At 44.2% G+C, this 18002-nt stretch overlaps 1 protein-coding gene across 1 annotated transcript in view; it reads right to left on the minus strand.

Moving 5' to 3' along the window:
* Positions 1–2562: 2562 nt before the first annotated feature.
* Positions 2563–18002, minus strand: part of TRIB2 (tribbles pseudokinase 2) — a 32972-nt gene continuing 17532 nt past the window's right edge. The window contains exon 3 of the mRNA XM_081941884.1: positions 2563–5355. Within this exon, the coding sequence (XP_081798010.1) occupies positions 4887–5355 (469 nt within the window). The 3' untranslated portion in view covers positions 2563–4886. The remainder of the gene's footprint in view (positions 5356–18002) is intronic.

Below are 18002 nucleotides of genomic sequence, written 5' to 3' on the forward strand. Positions count from 1 at the left end.
AGAGAGGCTCCAAAGAAGTAGGTGGACTAAAGAAATGTTGGAAAACAGGGAGGTGCGAATAATCTCTCATACTCCTCAAACTGGGAATGGGAAGGAAATTCAAAATCTCTCACGCAAACTACTCATCAAAAAGCAGAAAGAAGCCAGCATCATTTTTTTTTAAAAAAAGCACACTTGTACGGCACACAGCATCTCATGAAACATTGTTTTACATAGAAATATTCCGTACATCTATTGTATTATTCAAGTGTGACTTAAGGATTACATGGATTTGGAAGTTTATAGCCAGGGTGTCCCACAGGTTTGGTGCCACCCCAATACCTCAGTTGCAGCCCAGGATTGGTAAATGTTGTGGCCCACCAGAGGCCAGTGGAGCTGGCAGCAGATTCGGATAGTGAGGAGGTTGGGGAGGAACATGGGCCAGTCCTGGAGTCTGGGGAAGGCTCTCATGTGGGCTCTGTGTCGGAGGCAGAGACGGGGCCAAAGCCATATGCCTGTTATCAGCTGCCTTCAGAGTCAGACATCAGTGAAGCAGACGAACAGCTGGAGCCTGTTCCCAGTGTGCGCATGTACAGAGTGGCCAGACGAAGGGAACAGCTGAAGAACAGGGGTCGACTTGGGAGTAAGGCCACAAGGTGGACAATGAAGGGCTCCTCGCAGAGGAAACAAAAGAGGAGTGAAAGGGGAGTGGAGTTTGCAGGAGACAATTAGTTCACTTAATTGGTTTGTGACTTTCTGAGACTCCTTGCCCTGTTTTGCAGATATCGGCCTGGCAGCTCTCCAAGCCAGATAAGGTCTGTGACTGTAAATCCTCCCTTGAAAGACTTTTCTGGATTTGAATGAGAAGAATTCACAGTAAATTAATAAAAGGAGTTTTTGTTGGGATAAGGAGTTTGCTTCATGCTCTTCGGAAGCCTAGGTCAAAACAGTAAAGCCAACCTTTTTAGAGCCCAGTTTTACACCCCATTGTGGGGGTTGTCATAAAAGGGTTAAACGAATGCCATGAATTTGTAGATTGAAAGAACTATACAGTTAAACTCCTTTAAACGTAAGTCCTTCTCCAAGGAATAGCAACTATTTCCCATTAGGCGGCTTTAAACTGCAAAATGGGTATCTTAAGCCTCTTTAAAAGTCCTGGTTTTTCTCGGTATTCTCCCTAAGCCTCTTAACACTAAATATAGGTCCGATAATATTGACTTTACTCTTGCTAGTGGACTCGTAGCAGGATTGGCCATAGCAATTGAGATCCGTCAAGCAGGGCAGAAAATTGCTTAATGAACCACAGGCTGAACACGTTGCCTAACTCAGCTTACAGGTGGATTTAACTCAGGGATTGGTCCTGGCCTTCCAAGGTTCAGAACAAATTTTTTATATTTTCCAACCATTTGCCCACAATGGCATGGTTTGATATTATTCTACTTATTATCTTTTGCTTGAGTATTCAAGAACTAAATTGACATGATGCGAATGGCTACTAGTAACAGCATCGTCCAGTCACACTTTTATATCCCATGTGAGGCTATTTACTTAAGGTTGACTATTTTATATGGAAGGAAAACTCTCTGGCTTTAATGTAACATAATACAAATTTTATGTATGGGACTATCATCAACTCACCGCAGGCAACTCATCAGGGGGGAAATTTGCTGAGGAACAGGAATTACACCAATATTGAAGAAATGATGGGATATAACAAAGGAAGGAGGACAAAGGAGGGACAAAATAAAATGCAAATGACAAAAATTATAGTAATTTTAAATAATTTAATTTTTAAAATTATTTTAAACAATTAAATGGAAATTTTCAGTGGCGAGTTGGTCACGGCGATTTGTCCTGTGGTGACTTGGCTGTGGCGAGTTGTTCCATAAAAAGACCTCCCCGAAAATAAGGCCAAGCGCTTATTTTGGGGCTCAAAACAAAATAAGACCCTGTCTTATTTTCTTTTGAGCCCCAAAATAAGGGCTTGGCCTTATTTTCCAGGTCTTTTTATTTTTGAGGCGCAGGAGGCAGCGCACGGTGTTGCAATATTTTTGGAGGAGGGCTTATTTTAGTGCATGTGCTCAAAAGCCCAATTGGGCTTATTATCCGGGGAGGTCTTATTTTCAGGGAAACAGGGTACGTCTAGACTGAAAGAATCTTGCTTTAGTAAGGAAGCAATTATCCAATGAGACAGAATTTCAAACAAAAATGGGGTGAACATATGGGGCCCCAATGGGAATGTCTCATTCTGGAGATGGTTAGCAGATTAGGGGATGATCCCGCTCTCAATATTCTATTTATTTAGGGGTCTCTTTTAAATCCATTGTGGTGCATTTTAATGTTTTAACTTGTTATACTCCATGTTTCAATGCTTTTAACATTCTAATTGTTTTATATGTTATTTTATGAATATGTGAGCCACCCAGAGTCACTTAATAGTACGATGGGCTGCATATAAATTTAATAAATAAATATCTAAAAATAGGCAACGAGCAGTTTCTCCCCTGAAATGAGCCACGGTTGGTGTAGGATTTGAAGCGTGGGGTGGGGTGTGTGTGTGTGTGGAAAAAAAGCCATCACAAGTTATGTTTAGTTAAATATGCACAATTTTGTTTATTGAAGAGATTAGGACAAAAACATTAAACCAAATACAAGACAAAAGCACCAGAGGCAGTAAAATCCCACCATGCACATCACCAATCTTTCTTCCTACGAGTTTATAAAATAAATGCTTAAAAAAAAAAAAAACAGAAGAAGTAGTCCCTCAACACAGCACCATCTTCAGAGTGTAAAAACGTTACTCTTTTATATTCTTAGATACCAAAATAGAAGCAAGGCAGGTTAGCTGCAGCTTTGTCTCTTGATTAAGGAACTCTGAACCATCATCTCGGCGAGTGGGATCAAAAACCTTCCCGCAGGGCAGGCGAAGAGCATTCATACGTCAAATGCCAAGTAGCTGTACGCACATGCCACAGACTATAATTAAGCACAAAATTCAAGTAACATTTACAAACTACAGAGTCCACATGTACCTATCCAAAAAACAGGACCACTTCACAAAAACGCATACAGGCAGTAACATCAGAACAGCTGAGGTACTGGAAACACAAATAGCTATGCCCAAAAAAACAGAAAAGAAAAGAAAAAAAAAAGATGTGTTGGTTTTCCGCTGTTTCCTCCAATGTCATATAGCAATATAAAAAGCAGTAATAAAAATCATTTGCCAGTCTAAATCAACATGAAAGCTTTAATAAAGGGGTGAAATTGCAGGAGGGGAAAAAGGAGGGGGGGATTAAAATATGTCAGTCAGGGACAGGAATACCTGAAGAGAAATACAAGTTTGTTAACTACAGCATGTAACATGTCACCCCAAGTCAACCCGTAATTGAAGTACTGGCTTAAATTCATCACAACTGTGACAGATTCATCAATAAATAAAATCTTGACAATAAAAAAGGTGCATATTACAATGTACTCTTCAGGAGACAGGTCTGTGTCCCAGCAATGTTCAGCTTATTAACAGGTGAATAAACAGAAAAACAAAAGAGCATCCTTGTTTGTAAGTCAAAAATGAAAAGCAATAGAACCTAAGCCACTGCCTTCCCAAGGTATTTGGGGCAGGAGTAGGTGGCATATGCTTCTTACTTCAGAAAGATCCACCTTCTGTTCATATTCAGGTCATGTAGAGACTTGACTGGTTTTAAGATCAAATTTCTTTATTTCTTTGAATAATCCAAAGGAGACCCTTCTCACCCCTCCAGGTCAACTTGACGTGCAGTGGGGTCAAGGTGAAAGCCAGTATTTCAACAGTCTTTGAAAAAAAAAACCCTAGACAATTCTAGAGTCTTTTGCTAGCATGGTGAAAAAGTCTGATTTCTGGCTCCCTGCAATAAAAGCTCTAACCCAAAAACAAGCCCACCAAAACCAATGGCTTGCATTCAACTGAATCTATTCCACTTACAGAAAGCTCTTTGATCCAGTGGACACTGCTATCGAGAAGGTGGGGAAAGTCATCGCTACAGATTTATTTTACTGTATAGTTTCTTGTATAATTTCTTCAACAGTATCCCCTTCAAGCGGCCAGTGGAGAGGGACTGCTCCATCAGCACACTTGTTCGTCACGCAGAGAAGCCTTCACTAGATCAAAGAGTCTTCTGTAGGTTCGGACAAGGAGAACGTCTGAGTACAACTGATTAAGAAAGAATTTTTTCCCTCCAACGAAATAAAACATTCCAAACATCATTACTACTCTCCAAAAACGTTAACTTTAATCTGTCAATTTAAAACTAGGAATCCAGAGGCATGTTCCAAAACCTTGCTTAGCATTCACATCTCATATCTTCCTTTGTGCACGTCCCACCCGCCCCCTCCTGAAGGTGAAGCCCACTGGCAACATCTGATTCTGAAAACAGGAAACAAAGGAACAAAATAATAGCTAATTGTACCTTCCCTGAATAATGGCTGAAGTTAAATATCTAACAGTGCGATGCCAAAATGCAAGAGTTTCTGTCCACTGGGAATCCTAAGTGTTTTGAATGAAATGGAATCAGGAGTGGCGTAGTGGTGGCTGCATCGGAAACCTTGGGTGTGCAGTGTCCTTGGCTCCATAAAGACGAGAGTGCGGCTGCTGCTTCCTCCTCCTTCTTTTATTTCCCCGATGTCAGTCTAACTTGATAGCAACAATTCCTCCTGTTTAACCGTTCATGGGCGACATTGGTTCTTGAGCGTTCCTTCTCCAGCCTGAAAAAAAATCAAAACAAAAGCTTCCTCCAAGTGGGTCCTTTTTTTTTTTTTTTTTTTTTGCTATCAAGCCAGGATGAGAGAGATATATAATTCTGCGTTTTCAGAAAGGTCTCCCTTCATGTTGTCCTTTCTGGACCATGCATTACCCACACCAGTCCTGACACTTAGTTAAAGAATGGATCAGAATCCTCTTCCATGTTAACATCAGGCACCAGCTGATCCGTTACTTCCTTAGCACCATATCCTGAATTAGATACGTTAAAATCTGTGGAAAACCAAGGGTGGTCCAGAATTTCCTGCGAAGTCAGCCTCTCTGTGGGCTCTCGGCGCAGAATGCTACGTATAAGGCATTTCGCCTTGGGGGACAAAGTCTCTGGAATGCTGAACTGCCCACGACGGATTTTACTGAAGAGAGAACTCGGTTCAATGTCATGAAACGGATAGCGTCCAACTAGCATTGTGTACAGCATGACCCCTAGACTCCACACATCCGCTGCTTTGCCGGAGTAGCTGCCATTTGTATTCAGGATTTCTGGGCTCACGTAGGCTGGACATCCGTGCTTGTCAGAAAGGGAGTCGTCATTTCCTCGCAATATGTAAGCATCTTCAAGGCTCTCCAGTTTTACTCGAGACCTGCAGAGCAAAAAATAACAAACCAAAGGGTAGACTCAGTGACAATGGCTCATAGATGGTATCAAAGAAAAGGCAAGAATATTCACTCAGGCTAGGATGCATATCAATACCCATCGGGTCCCCCTATCCTCTTGTTTTATCCAGAAAGTAAACAAATGAACAGTAGCTATTACTCTGAAGAAAATCCCCATTCTGGAAAAAGCATGGGTATTGGGGGATGTTCTGGGTTAGATCCGGGTTAAAAGCAGAGGGCATATCAAGTAGCAATTTGACCAGGTTATTTTTGTAAATGGTAACACCTCTAGCTTCTATTCTATGAGTGGACGTGTCTTTGCATCTGCTATTGCATCCATATTGTCCCCATAAATCTTTTTGTTCATGCTTATCATTTAATACCACACAAAATGTGGTATATGTGTGATTTCCACTGTTCCTAGGCATTTATTTAGCAATAGCACTTAGACATATACCACTTCATAGTGTTTTTACAGGCCTCTCTAAGCGGTTTACAAGTCAGCATATTGCCCCCAACAATCTGGGCCCTCATTTAGAAAAATTATATGGCCACCCATCTTATTTATGAACTCTGGCCAGCTATTTCCAAACAATAGATGGGAAACTTGCAAATCTGGGCCATCTCTATAGCATAGCCTGAAGTCCCCATCTTGAATTATCCATTCAGACAAATGCACAAGGAAGGATGACTGCCTACTAAGCGCACCCATGGACTGGATTCTTTCCTGAAGCAAATTTATTTGACTCTCCACCACCATATGGTTAAAAATGTGGCTTATATTTTGATTTAAAGATAAGTGGTGTACATCTCTAAGTATATACAGTATATAAAGAAAGCGAGAGCAGTCAGATTTTTCAGTCAAATCATACAGGCCAGGGTTATGCTATCTACTTAATGCTGTCAGTAGTAGGTGACAGTCAGTCACTCTGCTGGGTCGGCACGTAAGCTAACTCTGAGATGTCAAGCATAACATCTGGCAGTTTTTGCAAGCAAAGCCTGTGCTTTACAACTGAGTTAGAGCTTTCCCCATGCTTGAGAAATCAGTAAACAGCTCTTAGTCCTCCTGTGAATGATGGTCTCGTAAAATCCAAGTGCATGAGCTCAGTATCTGCAAAAACTGTACTACTGCACTAAATCAAACCAACTTTATTACAGCTGATCTCAATCTAGAGCATCAGTTCTTTGGGAATATAACCATTCCTACTAGCCCTGAGAAAATAAAATATCCCTAAAAGGTATAGAAGCTGGATAATCCTTAGTGTACTCATTCACTTACACGAAGTCACGTATCACATTAAACATGCAGAGATTTATTATAAATCTATTTTTCCAATGGCAGCTTCTGGATTGCTTATACATGTCCCTTTCATTAAATACCAATTAACCTTTAACGCTGTCACCAACAATGAATTGTCTATTATTGCATGAAACAATACCAGAAACCACAGCACATCTCTCCCCCGCCCTCCCCGAACGGATTGTCTGAAAGAAATCATGTAAAGGGGCTTAGAATCCTTGTTGGTCCCTCAAAAAAATGGGTAACTCTTCAAAAATTGATCAGAAAAGGACCAAATTTTGCCCGATGGGAAAAATCAGCAAAAAATAAAAGTGAGTTGAAAAACAGATCAGATCCATCTTGGAGCTACAGAGAAAAACTTTCCAGAAAAATAAAATAAAAGAACGAGATAGGCAGATGGCTTCATTCTAATCTTTGTTCATCCTAGTTATACCTTCCAGCACAGGCTATGCAGGTAGTCCTCGACTTACAGCAGTTCGTTTACTGACCATTCAAAGTCACATCACTGAAAAAAGTGATTTGTGACCGTTTTTCACAGTTATGGCCATCGCAGCATTCCCCATGGTCACATGATCAATCCACATACTTATGACGGTTACAGTGTCCAGGGGTCATGGGATCGCCCTTTGTGACAAGCAAAGTCAATGGGGAAACCAGTTTCACTCAACAACCGTGTTACTAATTTACCAACTGCGGTGATTCACTTAACAACGAGGGCAAGAAAAGTCATAAATGGATGACAACCGACTCAAGCTCAACCCTTCCAAGACGGAGTGGCTGTGGGTTCCGGCCCCCCGGTTCAACCAGTTAATTCCATCTCTGGCCATTGTGGGCATTCAACTCGCCCCCGTGGAGCGGGCGCGCAACTTGGGCGTCCTCCTGGATGCCAGGCTGTCCATGGATGACCATGTGACAGCCGTGGCCAGGGGGGCGTTCCACCAGGTTCGCCTGGTGCGGCAATTGCGCCCCCTATTGGACCGGGACGCCCTACGCACAGTCACCCATGCGCTGGTGACGTCTCGCCTGGACTACTGCAACGCTCTCTACATGGGGCTTCCCTTGAAATGCACTCGGAGACTGCAGTTGGTCCAGAATGCGGCCGCGCGGGTGATTATGGGGAGTACTAGGTACTCCCATGTGACACCTCTCCTGCGCGAGCTGCACTGGCTTCCTGTGGTCTATCGGGTGCGTTTCAAGGTCTTGATTACGATCTTTAAAGCGCTCCATGGCTCAGGACCTAGTTACCTGCGGGATCGTATTCTGCCCCATACATCCCTACGACCCATCCGCTCGCACAGAGAGGGACTTCTCCAGGTGCCGTCCACCAGACAGTGCCGAGGGGCGGCGCCTAGGGGCAGAGCCTTCTCTGTGGCGGGCCCAGCCCTGTGGAATGACCTCCCTCCGGATATTAGGACCACCACTGACCTCCGCTCCTTCCGTATAAAGCTCAAGACCCACCTATTCCAAATAGCTGGCCTGGCTCAACCATAACTTCATAACGCTCCTGACGGGTTTTTTAATTTGGTAATTTTATTTAATGGGATTTTAAATTGTGTTTTTTAATTGTCTTCACTTATTAGTCTACCTCCTCCATGCACATGTATATGTCTTTGTTTTTTATGTATGTATGTTGTCTTTATCTGTATTTTATTTGCTTTGATTGTACGCCGCCCCGAGTCCTTCGGGAGAGGGTTGCGGCTAATCAAATAAAATTATTATTATTATTATTATTATTATTATTATTATTATTATTATTATTATTATTATTATTATTATTATTATTATTATTATTATTATTATTATTATTATTATTATTATTATTAAAACGGGGCAAAACTCACTGAACAAATGTTTCACTTAGGAACAGAAATTCTGGGCTCAATTGTGGTTGTAGGCTGAGGACAACCTGTACCCTGCCCTTCACAATGTACACACACACACACACCCACACACACACACAAAATAGAGGAAGGGAGCAAAAAATCCACACAGAGTGAAAGGCAATGTGTTCAACTACCCAGAACAAAATTCAGATATTTCCTAGGGCGCCCGCTAATAAAAGGACTGGAAAGAATGGCGGAAACATGCTGCACAGTCAATTCTCTCTCCCTTATTGTTCTAGCCTTGGTTACTTTTAAAAAGAACTTCCCCAGGCCTCTCTACCTTCTTCTGATTTTGTTCCCTGAGGTAAAAATCCTGCTGAAATGTCGCTCCCTCTCCTCTTTTCTCAGCTCTTCCCTCTCCTCCAAGATATCGGAGGCCAAACATTACTCTGAGGTTGAGGAAGGAGAGGATGGCTCCTTTGTTACATTGCTGCCTCTTACAACAATGCGCGCTGCAACAGCTACCTATCTTTGCACTGGATTTGTACCAGCAAAATAAAAACAGGTGGGGGGGGGAACCACAATGCAATCCTCTCCTGTATGTAAGAATCAAGGATCTGCATTCAGAAGAGAACAGATTATTTTAAAACTAGACCACTGAACAACAGCTGGCATTAATCCACTTGTTTTATTGTAATCGCCGGCAGGATTCAAGCAAAGAAGCAGCCATGTTTTCATCCTGCTGAATGGATGAGACCAAAGTAAATATACCAGGATCGACATCTGTGTTACACATTCTCTCTCTCTCTCTCTCCTTCTCTCTCTCCTTCCCACACATACACACTCCATCCATTATAAAAATAATAACAAAGAAGCTTCCAGAAAAAACAGAGACCTTCCTCCAAGCAAGCCTTGCATTAATCGAGGGAAGTTGTTGCTGTAAGGTACACACCATGCAGTCAGGACTAATAGCCAACAATCCAGAGTGCTGGTTTCTTTGACCTTCTTGTAACTGGTAACAGCAGCAAGGTAACATTTAGCCAACTTTGAGACAGGGGGAAAAAACGGGAAAGAATAAGGTTCTTCTCCAAAAGCCAGTCAAATAGATTGGTCCTTGTCTCTCCCTGTGTCGTCTACTTATGCCAAGGGGGCACTGCTAACCTGAAAAAATGAAGACACCCTATCTAACTTGGTTCCTGGCAACTGCATCCATGACTTTTCCTTAGCATTTTTTTTAAGGAGATATTTTCAACTTTCCAAGTCTGGCCAAAGGCACCTGAGTTGCCAAGAGATCTCCCATCCCTGCAGCCCTTGTCAAGAAAGGCAAGCTCGCTTTACCCCTTTCTCCAAGTGGCAGTAGACTTATATACCGCTTCACGGTGCTTTACAGCCTTCTCTAAGTGGTTTGCAGAGTCAGCCTCTTGCCTCCAACAATCTGGATCCTCATTTTACTGATCTTGGAAAGGTGAAAGACTGAGTCAACCTTGAGCCTGGAGAGATTCGAACTGCCAAATTGCAGGCACCCGGCAGTCAGCAGAAGTAGCCTGCAGTACTGCATTCTAACCACTGTGCTACCTTGCCTCTTCACCATAAATGGTGTACAGTGTGCAAAGAACTGTAGAAGCTGTGCCAAACTTCCAGGTTAGACAAATGCCCTCAACAGCTATGCAGTTAAAATGTACACTGCCAGTAATTGTCAAAGCCTATGGTATAAGCTGAGGTGACACGACTCTTCCAGTCGTACTTCAAGCAGCTGGTTACCGGCACCACAAATTCTCTAACTAGACTTCCAGCAACTGCTCACGTCTTCCTCTTCCAACTCTAGCTATGGAAACGACAGCATGGAGATTTGATAAATGTGGGCTTTCACCGGGTGAGAGAAGACCTGCCTCATAAAAACTTACTATGCAATGCAAAGCTTCTTCCCAAGGCCAGTGTAATTACAGTATATCATTTCAATTCAGAGAGTGGAGATGCAGCCGCCGCTTAGAAAGACAGCATTATGCATTCATCAGATGACGGATAGAAACCCTGCATTAGTATAATGCTTAAGAAAACAATCAAGCTGGAATGGTTGCTATTTAAAAAGGGGGAAGCGATTCTGTCTATGAATGCTTTCCCATTACTGGTGAATGAAACCACAAAAGTGCAATCAGAGGGCAGCAAGTAGCACTCAAACGGGAAATGCGTCTTCGTCCCCATAGAAACCGGCAGGGAAGCCCATGAAAAACAATACTATTCTTATCAATGCCACATTCATTACTTGAGTGCATTCAGACATGGCTCTTCAGCAACAGAAGGAAACATGATCACTTCAGCTACTTGCAGTGGGAGTTATTTCTCATGAACCATTAGCCCAGAGCTTAAGATAGTGATGGGCAAAAGAGCACACATGCACACACCAACAATGTGCATGGACCCCTGTGCATGCATGCACCCCACCTTCCACACGTGCACGCAACCCCGCCCACACATGCATGTGATACCTCTGCGTCGCCCCCCTTGCATACGCACGCATCTCCTGCATGTCCCCCCCCACGCATGCACAGCAGAGATCTGAAAACCAGCTGGTCGGCGGGAGGCGCACTCACATGCGTGGCAGAACTGAGCTGGGGCGATGGCTCAATTGCCACCTGTGGCACACGTGCCATAGGTTCGCCATCATGCATGGCAGAACTGAGCTGGGGCGATGGCTCAATTGCCACCTGTGGCACACGTGCCATAGGTTCACCATCATGGGTTTAAGGTATTTCCCACTATGGATTATGACGTAAGGCTCATCTCAGAAAAATCTGGGAGATTTTAAATAATTCCTGACTTGCAGGGAAATTCTGTGAGAAGGGCTTCATGTGGTTTACAGAGAGAGAAGTACCTGCCAGGGTGAAGATGGATGGGTGACAAAATATTTGATTTGGGCTCTGCCTACGTGAAAGGGGAACAACAAAAAAGTATCTCAGAAACAGGATATGACAGCACCATCAGTTAGCATGTTAGTGTGACTTTTGATTTATTACATCTCAGTAATATTTTAACATAATTGTTTCAAGTAGACACAGCAGAATTTCCTATGCTTCCACTTCAATTGATACATGCACAGATTTCAACCTGAGGAGGTAGATCAGGGGGAAAGTACAGACTTACGACCACAATTGAGCCTCAAATTCCTGTTGCTAAATGAGATACTTGTTAAGGGAATTCTGCCCCATTTTACAACCTTTCTCGTGGCAGCAGTTAAGTGAATCACTGCGGTTGTTATGTCAGTTACACGGCCGTTAAGTGAATTTGGCTGGCCCATTGGCTTTGCTTGTCAGAAGGATCATATGACCTTGGGACACTGCAACCGTCATAAATATGAGGCCGTTGCCAAGAGTCTGAATTTTTGGTCAGGTGACCACGGGGATGCTATAGCATCATAAATGTGAAAAACAATCCTAAGTCCCTTTTTTTTCAATGTCGTTGTAACTTCAAAAGGTCACTAAATGAACTGTTGCAAATCGAGGACTACCTGAATAATCCAGCAGAGAGTTTCCATGAAAATGAATCATGTGGAGATAGGTAAGTGACTCCATACATGTTTATAACTTTTCAAGGGACTGGCCATAAATTAGGAGGCCCTGGGACAATCAGCCTGGGAGGGTTAGGGTGGTGCATATTGGTTCAGAGCATCTAAGCCCCAGGACTGTAAACGCAGAGATACAATTGCAAGCAATTTCACATAAGCTGGCCAGAAGAAAGGTAATTCCCTATATTCAGTGCTGCCACATTCTCCAGCGTAAATAAAGATTCAGGTGGTGCTAACGATGAAATCCTTTATAGGATCTTAAAAAGAGCAGAAGTGAATTCTGTCTATGGAAGGTTCTCCATCATCCAGGTCATGGCTGTCCCAAAGGTGCTTCTTCAAGAGGCAACTGGACTCTCTTGCTTTTCTTTGAAGACATTTCACTTCCCATGCAAGAAGCTTCTTCAGCTCTGACTGGATGGTGGGGAATGGAAGGATTTATACTCCTCGCAGAAAGCTGGTCATTTGCATCCTTTTCAAGAGTGGTTGAGCTACTTGGAGGTTAATCTGTGTCCTAAGCAGTGCAAATGGGTGTGGAGCCTTCAGCAGTTCCAAAAAGGCTCCACACCCATTTGCACTACTCAGGTGATTCTGAGGACACAAATAGGTAGCCTCAAAGACTCTTGAAAAGAATGCAAATGACCAGCTGCCCCCAGCAACCAGTCAGAGCTGAAGAAGCTTATTGGGAGAGAAGCTCCTTCCAAGAAAAACCAGGAAGTTCAGTTGCCTCTTGAAAAAGCACCTTTGGGACCAGTGAATTCTGCCTTATTTACAGCACTAACATCAAAGCCTCAGAAATTAGGCAGCATGGTTTCCAAGAAGAGCTAAAAAGTCCCCATTTAAACCATAGCTCAACCACGAACCCACTCCTTTGTGTTAGAAAAATGTTGTTTTCTGTAAAGTGGCATATGGTAACAAATTATTTTATTTGAGTTAACCTAATGTATTCCTGGAATGTCTTAGCAGTATTCTTTAGGGACAATGTTACCATCATCTTGGCAGATAGTCCTCAACTTACAACCACAATTGGGACTGGAATTTCAGTCATTAAGCGATGAGGTCATTAAGCAAATCATCACATGACCAAACCTAATTTTATGACCATTTTATTGTAGCTGTTAAGCAAATTACCAAGGCTGTTAAACAAATCACAGCATCATTAAGTGAAACATGGGGTCATTAAGTGAATCTGGCTTCCCCACACTGACTAAGCTTGTTGGAAGCCAGCTGGGTAGGTTGCAAATGACAATCACCCGACAAGATGCTGCAACTACTTGTCATAAATGCAAGTCAGTTGCCAAACTTCTACAATAGTTGCAACTTTCAGGACTGGACATTGCAGTGGTGGGTTCTGGATCCCGTTGCAACCGGTACAGTACAATGGGGCCGGGTGTCCACCACATGAATGCACACAGCATGCGTGCACACGAATGCGCACTTACCGCCCGCGATGCTCCAGTTGCTCAGTAGAGCGTCGCGCAGGTGCCGTACGCTCCGTGCACGGAAGCCCCGAACAGCTCAAATACAGGTAAGGAGTGCAGGTGGGCCCTTGGGAGCACCATACCAGAACGGTACCAGGCACCAATAAACCCGTACCAGGCATACCGCCTGCAACCCACCACTGGATCATTATTACAGGTAAGGAGCACAGGTGGGCCCTTGGGAGCACCATACCGGAACGGTACCAGGCACCAATAAACCCGTACCAGGCATACCGCCTGCAACCCACCACTGGGTCATTGTTACAGGTAAGGAGCACAGGTGGGCCCTTGGGAGCACCATACCAGAACGGTACCAGGCACCAATAAACCCGTACCAGGCATACCACCTGCAACCCACCACTGGGTCATTGTTACTTTTTCAAAAGCCTCCTTACTTTAAAAAAACGGTCGTAAACTAAGGACTACCTATGGATCATAAGCAACTTTCACTTAGAAGGGGATCCCAGCAGCCCTTACTCCTGACCAATGGTGTCTTAGGCTGCTGACACGACTGGCAAAACCACAGATTCTTCATATCTGTTGTATATAGAATAGAATAACAGAGTTGGAAGAGACCTTGGAGGTCTTCTAGTCCAACCCCTTGCCTAGACAGGAATCCCTACACCACTTCAGTTAAATGGTTATCCAACATCTTCTTAAAAACCTCCAATGTTGGAGCATTCACAACTTCTGGAGGCAGGTTGTTCCACTGATTTAATTGTTCTGTCAGGAAATTTCTCCTCAGTTCTAAGTGGCTTCTCTCCTTGATTAGTTTCCACATGTTGCTTCTTGTCCTTCCCTCAGGTGCTTTGGAGAATAGTTTGTGTTAGATAGGGCAATGAGAAGGCAGACTCAGGTTTAACGCAACAACAGCTCTTTATTACAACAGTCAAGTCTGTACAATCCAGCAGCAGTTAGACGTTGTAGAAGTTAAGGAGCCCGAGGAAAGCTTGCAGTTCGGCCTGATTGCGAGGTGTAGGGGCGTCCTGGATTGCTTTTACTTTTTGGGATGTCGGGTGGATCCCAAAACCATCAATCATGTACCCTAGGAATTCTACCTTGGGCACATTAATTTTGTATTTTTCTTTTTTAAGTCGGAGGCCCTTTCGCGAATTCTGGTCCGATAAAAAAATGTCTTCGAAATAGGGGACAACTCCTGGTATCCCCTGCAAAAGCCATTCCATGACGCTTTGGAACAGTACCTGGGCGATACTAACTCTGAATTGCAGGCGGTTGCATTTGAATGCACCCCTGTGCATCACAATGGTTTGAGCCTCCGCTGTGGTGCCATCTACAGGCAACTGCTGGTATGCCTGCGCCATATCCAATTTAGCAAAAAAATTTCCTGGCCCTAGCGAATGTAGTAGGTGCTGTACAATGGGCACAGGGTAGGCGCTTTGTTGCAGCGTGCTATTAATTATGCATTTATAGCCCGCACAGATGCTGTCCGGCTTGACCGGGGTCATTATAGGGGTCTCCCAGCAAGCATGGTCAACTGGTTCTAGGATCCCCTGGCTCACCAGTTTGTCAATTTCCCTATCGATTTTAGGGCGGAGAACGAAAGGCACTCTCCTGGGTTTTAGCCTGATAGGCGCGACGTTGGGGTCCAAATTAAAAGAAATTGGCATCCCCACATACTTACCGAGACCGAAGCCGAAGACGTCCTCGAACTCCTTAAAAATCGCCTCGGCGCGCTGTCCGCTATGGCGTTGATTCCGGTGACTTCAAAGCCCAGGGCTTCGAACCTGTCTAGAACCCAGGAGGCTCTGTAGCGGTGTGCTGGCCACAGTCACGGGGAGCTTGGTGTTGATGCCCTTGAACTGGACCCGGAAGGTGCCCTGGCCCACGATGGGGACTCGGTTCCCCTGGTAGTCGCGCAGCAAGATGTCTGGTGTGCGAAGCTGCCATTTTTTCAGGCTTGGAATGGCTTGCTTCAGGGTTGACCAGGAGATGATCGTGAGTGTTGACTTCAAGCTCGCAAGGAGCGTCCTCAATGAGGACCGTGACTTTCAGCTTTTTTGGCCGCCTTGTGCGGACTTGTCCTATCGTGGTTTGATAGGTTACCCTTGGTTCTCTGGGTACTCTCTCTGAGCTCTCTCGCTGGGTTCTCTCTCTGGTCGCCCCTGGTATTTCCGGCAGGCCCCTGGGTTGGGCCTTTGTTGGCGGTTTGATTTTGGCTGCCATGTGGTGGCAGGGACTTCGCTCCGGCACACTTTTGCGATGTGCCCTTTTTTATCGCAACGCTGACAGGTTGCGTCCCAGAATCGGCAAGTAGACTGGGAATGGTTTCCTCCGCGGCTGGCGCAGGGTGGCAAACGCGAGTCGAATTTTTGCGCCGGCTTTGTGCGGCTACTGCGCCTGCAGTAGCTGTAATCGTCTTCGCTGTCAGAGGTTTCTCGGTCTGCGGCCTCGTGATGGACGCGCGCCTGTTTCTGAGTGGTTTGTGGCACGTTGTGCTGGCACTGCAAGGCTTCCGTGGACTTGTCGGTCAATTCAAAAGCTCTGGCTTTGTCGAGTGCGATCTACAGAGACATGTTTGATTTTGCGAGCAGACATCTCTGCAGGTGGATGTCCTGCATTCCACAGGTCAGGCGATCTAGGATTTGGTCGTCCAGGTCACGGAAGTCATAGTACGTTGCTGCCTTTCACAGGGCCACAACATACTGGTTAATTGACTCTCCTTCCTTCTGTTTCCGCACGTTGAATTCGTGGCGGCGAACGTGTCTCGAAGGTTTGGGCGCGTAATGCGTTTTTAAAGTCTGTTGCAAGGCCGTCAATGTAACTCCTTGGATCGGAGTTGGCTCTGATAGATCTTTTGCCGTTTTGAAAACCTCTCGGTCGCAGTAGCCCAGGAAGAGGTTTTTCTTGCGGGAGTCTGGAACCCCCATGAGGTCGTTTGCCTCGAGGAAGCATGCGAACCTCAGCATGTAGGATTCCCAGTGTTCGGCCACTGGGTTGTACAGAGTTCGCGGGGTGTGCATGGCCATTTCGTTTTGGAGCAATTTGAGTTTGCTGCTTAAAATGGCTGCTCGATGCCGCACCAATGCTCCGGGCTGGATTCACTTGCTGGATTGACTTGTTGCTCGTTCTTCGCCTTATCTGCCTCTCGATCCCATCCTCGTCGCCAATGTTAGATAGGGCAAGGAGAAGGCAGACTCAGGTTTAACGCAACAATAGCTCTTTATTACAACGGTCAAGTCTGTACAATCCAGCAGCAGTTAGGTCTGACAGCTCTCCTTTTATAGGGAGCTGTCAGACCTCTCGACCAATCAGCTTGAACCTCTGTTCCCGCCTAAACAGAGGACTGGAGTGGAAACCACAGTAGCCTCTGTTAATATCTAACAGTTTGACTTCCTCTTTGTGGCAACCCCTGAGATATTGGAACCCTGCTATCATGTCTCCCCTATTCCTTCTTTTCATTAAACTAGACATACCCAGTTTCTACAGCTGTTCTTCATATAATTTAGCCTCCAGTCCCCCAATCATCTTTGATGCTCTTCTCTGCACTCTTTCTAGAGTCTCCACATCTTTTCTACATTGTGGTGACCAAAACTGAATGCAGTATTCCAAGTGTGGCCTTACCAAGGCATTATAAAGTGGTATTAACATTTCAAGTGATCTTGATTCTATCCCTCTGTTGATGCAGCCTAGACCTTTGTTGGCTTTTTTGGCAGCTGCTGCTACTGCTGGCTCAGATTTAAATGGTTGTCCACTAGGACTCCAAGATCCCTATATAATTTGTTCTTGGGTGGGCATTGGCATTTTTGTTTTGCAATTTTCATCAAAGCTGACCCTACATTTAGCATCTGGAGGCTGAAAAGTTGGTTTTAAATAATTGGATGGTTTTTGGAACTTCTGGATTAAGAGCAATCCAAGAGTTACTTCAGCATTCAAAACAGGGATGAAAGAATGAATGAAGTAGGACAATAAGGCACTGTTATCCAGGGATTTCGTGGAGTTGTCAAAAACCCTTTGCTTATCAGAAGGGGATCACATGATCTACGGACACTGTAAGCGCCATAAATATGAGTCAGTTGCCAAGCGTCTGAATTTTGATCATGTGACCATGGGGGTGCAGCAATGGTCGTAAGTGTGAAAAACAGTCATAAATCACTTTTTCAGTGCCGTAGTAACTTCAAACCGTCACTAAACAACTATTGTAAATCGAGGACTACCTGTATCATTGGTTCTACCCTAACAAAAAGATACATTAAAAAAAAGCTAAATACAGAAATATCCAAACTGGAATAGTTTAAGGTAGGTAGCCTTTCCCATTCTTGTATTCTCCTTACACCTAGGATACTTTGTAATTATAATCCTTTCTCCATAAGAATACGAATTCTGAAATGCAACACATCTGTTTTAAAGAATGTGGCAAATCCATCCCACAAAAAGAAGCAAATTTTTTTCTTAATACTGTACAAAGAATTTTCAATTACTTGATTTAGAATTTCACAATGCCATCTTTTAA

This window comes from Natrix helvetica (assembly GCF_964273705.1).
Source record: "Natrix helvetica genome assembly, chromosome: 2".
Lineage (NCBI taxonomy): Eukaryota > Metazoa > Chordata > Lepidosauria > Squamata > Natricidae > Natrix > Natrix helvetica.